Source organism: Charadrius vociferus, unplaced genomic scaffold (genome assembly GCF_000708025.1).
Source record: "Charadrius vociferus isolate BGI_N301 unplaced genomic scaffold, ASM70802v2 scaffold393, whole genome shotgun sequence".
Classification (NCBI taxonomy): domain Eukaryota; kingdom Metazoa; phylum Chordata; class Aves; order Charadriiformes; family Charadriidae; genus Charadrius; species Charadrius vociferus.
Genome location: NW_009647760.1, coordinates 1,796,106 through 1,801,698, shown reverse-complemented (window position 1 = coordinate 1,801,698; position 5,593 = coordinate 1,796,106). Strand labels below are relative to the sequence as shown.

The 5,593-nt window shown below is 55.0% G+C and overlaps 1 protein-coding gene across 1 annotated transcript in view; it reads left to right on the top strand.

The window, feature by feature from the left end:
* NAPRT (nicotinate phosphoribosyltransferase) overlaps positions 1–1,631 on the top strand; it is a 4,492-nt gene extending 2,861 nt beyond the window's left edge. The window contains exons 9-12 of the mRNA XM_009882267.1: positions 658–760; positions 876–1,033; positions 1,292–1,399; positions 1,572–1,631. Of these exons, the coding sequence (XP_009880569.1) occupies positions 658–760; positions 876–1,033; positions 1,292–1,399; positions 1,572–1,631 (429 nt within the window). The remainder of the gene's footprint in view (positions 1–657; positions 761–875; positions 1,034–1,291; positions 1,400–1,571) is intronic.
* Positions 1,632–5,593: the final 3,962 nt, after the last annotated feature.

Below are 5,593 nucleotides of genomic sequence, written 5' to 3'. Positions count from 1 at the left end.
GCAGCACTGCAGGGGGGTCTCCCCAGAGCAGAGCGCAGCAGAGGGGCACAATCCCCCCTCGCCCTGCTGGCCACGCTGCTGGGGATGCAGCCCGGGATGCCGGGGGCTCACTGGGCTGCCAGCACACGTTGCCAGCTCATGACCCATTTATCATCCACCAGTACCCCCCAAGTTCTTCTCTGCAGGGCTGCTCTCCATCCATCCATCCATCCTCCAGCCTGTATTGATACTGGGGATTTCCCCAACCCAGTTGCAGGACCTTGCACTTGGCCTTGTTGAACTTCATGAGGTTCATATGGGCTCAACTCCTCCAGCCTGTCCAGGTCCTTCTGGATGCATCCTGTCCCTCAAGCAAATCAACCGAACCACTCAGCCTTGTGGGATCTCCAAACTTGCTGAGGGTGCACTCAATCCCACCACATACGTCCTTCTTGGAAATAATGGTCATGAGACTGCTGTAACCAGAAGCTTGCAGGCAGGAAGAGGCAGGATGTCCAATTTTGGGGTGGTTTGAGGGGTTTTTTTATGATTTGCGGTGCATCAGCCGCCTCCCCAGCATGCGGGGACATAGAGCGGGGTATGGTCTTCAGCACCAGTGTGAGCTGGTGCGTGTGATGAAAATAAGGTGCCCATCTCCACAACCTCCTTCTCCTACAGCTGGTGGAGGTCAATGGCTCCCCATGCTTGAAGCTCACAGAAGATGAAGAGAAGATGACGATCCCGGGGATTAAGACGATCTATCGGCTCTATGATGCTGCCGGTGAGTTGGCGCACCCCCTGCTATGGTCCTCCCCGTTGACCTCTGTGCCTGTGCTCCATAAACCTGTCCCCAGTGTCCCAGGCACCCGCTGGTCCCTAACCTGGCACCCCTTCAGGTCACCCCTTCATGGACCTCATGGCCCTGGAGGAGGAGCCCTCACCCACCGCGGGGCAGGAGCTGGCGGTTCGTGTCCTGGGGCATCTTGGCGAGACCAGCAAGGTCGTGCCTACCACCGTGGAGCCCCTCCATCGCACGTACTTCAGAGATGGCCAGGTCAGGGGTGGATCTGTCTTCTGGTGCTGGAGCGTCCTCCGCAATGTTGGGTGAAGGACCAAGCAAGGGTGGTGGTGTCTTAGCAGTAATGGCAGAACCAAAGGGTTAATCCCTGATATTTCTTTGCGTCTGTCCCCTGTCCCGACAACTCAGGTGCCACCCTGGACATGGTGGCATCAGAGTCCAGCCTGGAGCTGGCTTGTTGGGGATTGGGGCCAGCTCCCCATATGGACATGGTTGTGTATCTCCATCCTACAGGTTTCTGAGCCTCTGCCCACCCTGCTGGAGGTGAGGAGTCATGCGCAGGCGTCCCTCAGCCTGCTCAGTCCCGCTCACCGCCGGCTCCACGAGCCACAGCCCTACCCGGTACGTCCACCGCATGTTGGCACCATCGGTACACCCCCGGGAACCCTACCTGGTCCCGGTGGCCTGGGCAAAGGCCATCACAGAGCCACAGCGGTGGGTGGATGCAGGACACGGGGCTGCATTGTGCCCCGGGGAGCGCACGCTCACCGTCCCCTCTCGCTCCTTGTGCCAGGTGGCCGTGACGGAGAGGCTGCACCGTCTCCTCACCGAGCTGCGGCAGGCCAGCCAGTGAGGGGGTCACCGCTCGTCCCCCCCCCACGCTGCCCCAGCCCACGCTGGGGACCAACTTTTCCTCCCTGCTCTTTTGAAGACCGGGTGACTAATTGGGAATTGATGGTTCTAACGACCTTGCTGCTGCGCGGTGCTGATGCGAGACATCTGCAGGAACTGGAAGTGTTCCCTGAGGTCCCAGTAGCAAAGCTGGGCGCTGAGGGATGGGGCAGGCAGAGCTGGGAGGCGGCTGCCCCCACGTCCTCTGGAAGCGACGGTCCTTCCCTGCCTTCCTCGGTGGCCTTGCCCAGCCCTATACCTTCTGCCATGGCAATGCTGCCTCCCTTGGTGGCCCTGCCAGCCCTGTGCCTGCTGCTGCAGCAGCGCTGCCCACCGCGGTGGCCCTGCCGGCCCTGTGCTTCCTGCTGTGGCAGCCCACGCTGAAGCTCCTTGGTGGCACTAGAGACCAAGTCTTGAGTACACAAGGAGTTCTACCATGGGAAGGGCCAGCCTGTCCCCAACCCATGTCCTGTGGGACATCCGTGGCAGATGCACTTTGCCTTTCCTTTTCTAGGCTTTGGCTCTGTGGCCACATTTAATCTCTTTCCCCTTTTTTATCTGTGCCCTGGGGCATGGAGACCAGCTCCAGGTTGATGCTGGCTCCAGATTGACGCCGACCCTCCCTAACCTGATGTTCACAGAGGAACTGTGGCACTAATCCCCGCAATTAACTTCATCCTAAGCAAAAAAATGAAATAAAGGCCTTTACACACTATTGGTAGGGTCACACCGTGTGGCTGCTCTGGTCCTTCAAAACATCCACTGCATTGTCTAACGAAACAGCTTTCACTTTATACAGTGATAAACCATGAAGTTGGAATGAAAAGCAAGTGCCTGACCCCTGAGAGCACCTAGAGGTGGCCCCACTGGGGCCTCACAGCCCAATTTCTTGGCATCCTCTGACCCCAATTCCAGTGAAAACCCCTTTGTAGCTCCACTAGGCATGGGTCTCGTGCCCAGGCAAGGACTGTTTGAAGGCTTTAGCAAAAGAGGGTCAAGAGGAGACCACGGAGATGCTGCGAGGGCTGGAGCCCCTCTGCTGGGAGGACAGGCTGGGAGAGTTGGGGGGGGTTCAGCCTGGAGAAGAGAAGGCTCCGCGCAGACCTCAGAGCCCCTTCCAGTGCCTAAAGGGGCTCCAGGAGAGCTGGGGAGGGACTCTGGATCAGGGAGGGGAGCAATGGGATGAGGGGGAACAGTGTGACGCTGAAAGAGGTGAGATTGAGATGAGATCCGAGGAAGAAATTCTTGGCTGTGAGGGTGGTGATCCCCTGGCGCAGGTTGCCCCAAGAAGCTGTGGCTGCCCCATCCCTGGAAGTGTTCAAGGCCAGGATGGACGAGGCTCTGAGGAACCTGGTCTAGTGGAAGATGTCCCTGCCCATGGCAGGGGGTTGGACTGGATGATCTTTAAAAGGTCCCTTCCAACCCAAACCATTCTGTGATTCTGTGAATTGAGCCACCCATGGCAGAGGTGCAGTGAGAAGGGAGAGAGGGAAATGCCCAGCGAGACACATCTGCGCGTCCCCAGGCACCGACCCTGCGCCTGTGTTACCACACCCACCCCGGAGCGGCCGTGGTTTAGATCTTTGCAACTCACGTTGATGGGGGAGAAGAAAAAAATAAAAAGCTTAACGAGGCATGGCCTGATGGGTTCTTGTATCTAAAAAGCCCAACAGGCTGGAGGTCCTCGTCACAATGCTCCAGCTGTGGGCACTGGATCACACTTTGCATTTTAAGAGAGAGAAAAAAAAACACTCCAGGAAAACCAAGAGCAGTTTGTTATTGAAACTTACATTTTTTTGAGCAGAAGCACCAGAAATAGAAAAGCCCAACCCCCAGCGTACCTGAGCAGAGATTGTCCTGAGTTCTTAGAAGGAATGAAGAGCAACTTTTAAGTAGACAAACATGAGACAGCAGTGCCCTCTCCATGGCCAGAGGGCATCGGCCAGAGGTCAGCGAGTCAGTTCGCAAGCAGGAGCAGGGTAAACCCATCCTCAGGAAGATTTGTTGCAAGACCTCCCACCATCCCTCCTGCCCCTAGACAGACTCTTCAACTGCTGGCACTTCGGCTTGGCCCAGGACCACTTTGTGTATCTCCAAGGATGGAGACTCCACCACCTCTCGGGGCAACCCATGTCAGGGCTTGTCAGCCTCATGGTGAAGAAGTGTTTCCTGATGTTCAGACGAAACCTCCCGTTTCAGTTTGTGCCCGTGGCCTCTGGTCCTGACACTGGACACCACCGAGAAGATCCTGGCTTGGTCTTCTTTGCACCCTCCCTTCAGGCATTTATAGACATTGATGAAAGTCCCCCGGAGTCTTCTCTTCTCCAGGCTGAACAGTCCCAGCTCTCTCAGCTGTTCCTCATAGGAGAGATGCTCTACTCCCTTCACCACCTTTGTGGCTCTTTGTTGGACTCTCTTTGACTCTCTTGTACTGGGAAGCCCCAAACTGGACCCAGTACTCCAGGTGTGGCCTTATCGGTGCTGAGCAGAGGGGAAGGATCCCCTTCCTTGACCTGTTGGCAATGCTTCTTCCTATGCAGCCCAGGACATTGTTCACCTCAACCACGAGGACAAATTGCTGCCTCGTGGTCAACTTGGGTGTTGAGGCCCAAATGCTCAGCAAGGACATTTGGAAGCTGAATTAAGTGCACGTTACCAGTCTGGGTCCATTACCCTCCAGTCGTCCTTTTGGAGCCACCTCATACAGAAATAGGGGACACACCAGAAAGCCGACAGAGCCATCAAGCTGGTCCCAGTTAGCGTCACAACCCTGCCGTCAGGAAAAGAAAGATGCTAAACCACATGCATCGCGTGGCCCAAGCCACGATACAAAGCTACAGGTTGCGTACTACAATTGTTGCAGCCTGCATTTAAGAGGAAAAAAAGAGGAGGGAGATTACAGCTCCACGTCTGGGGCTCACGGATGCGTCCCTCGAGGTTTTGGTGCCCTCCCAGTGCAGTCCGGAATCTGGGCAACCCAGTTCATAGCGCTGACTCCCGTAACAGCTTCCCACTGCCATGACAACACGGGCTTTGTGGCAGAGAACCCCCAGTTTGCAAATTTAAATTATTTAACTTAAGGAATACCAGTTCCCACCCTGAGACCCTAATCCTTACTGCAGTCACGGCAGAAAATCTGAAAGTGCACATTTTTTTTCCATTTTTGCCCTTGGAATTCTGTTATTTGTCTTTGGCGCAGATCTCAGAGGTGGATGCAAAGATGGGACAGTAAGTGCTAAAAGTGAGGTTAACGCGCACGGTCATGTAGCAATAGCGCAGACCTTGCAAAAAAGAGGAGAGCATAATTGAGCTCACACGCTCTCCTTCTGCTCCATCTTTCTGCCATTGTTCTTATACAAATTTGTATTTTTAAAACATATTTGCAGCTTTTGGATGGTGAATTGACATTAAGTGCGTGTTACCAGTCTGGCTCCATTACACACCGGTCATCCTTCGTAGCCACCGCATACAGAAAGAGAGGACACACCAGAAAGCTGATAGAGCCATCAAGCTGGTCCCAGTTCGCATCACAACCCTGCTTCCTTATTTGCATCCATATTTGCATCCAATTAATCCCGTGGATGAAAATAAGGGATGGTGGGTAAAAGTGCCAGAGTATTAGTGCCGGACAAGGGCAGCACAGACAATTCAGGGACGCGGTTTTAGGTTTTCCACCTCAAGGAAAACCCTCGTCCTGACCCATCTCTTAACCACACCCCATAGTCTTCTCACTCCACAAGTCCGCGCGAGGAAGTCTTAACGCAGGGCGAAGCTGTGGTTTTCTCGTGCTCTTTGCAAAGCTGAGGATAACCGTTCATGTTTTGAGGAGACGCCGGTCCTCAGCTTTGGAGGGACGAGCTGGAAAAAAGGATGTTAGGGAGGACTCGGAGATAGGGCAGAGCTGCAGCGTGCCTGGGAAGGAGG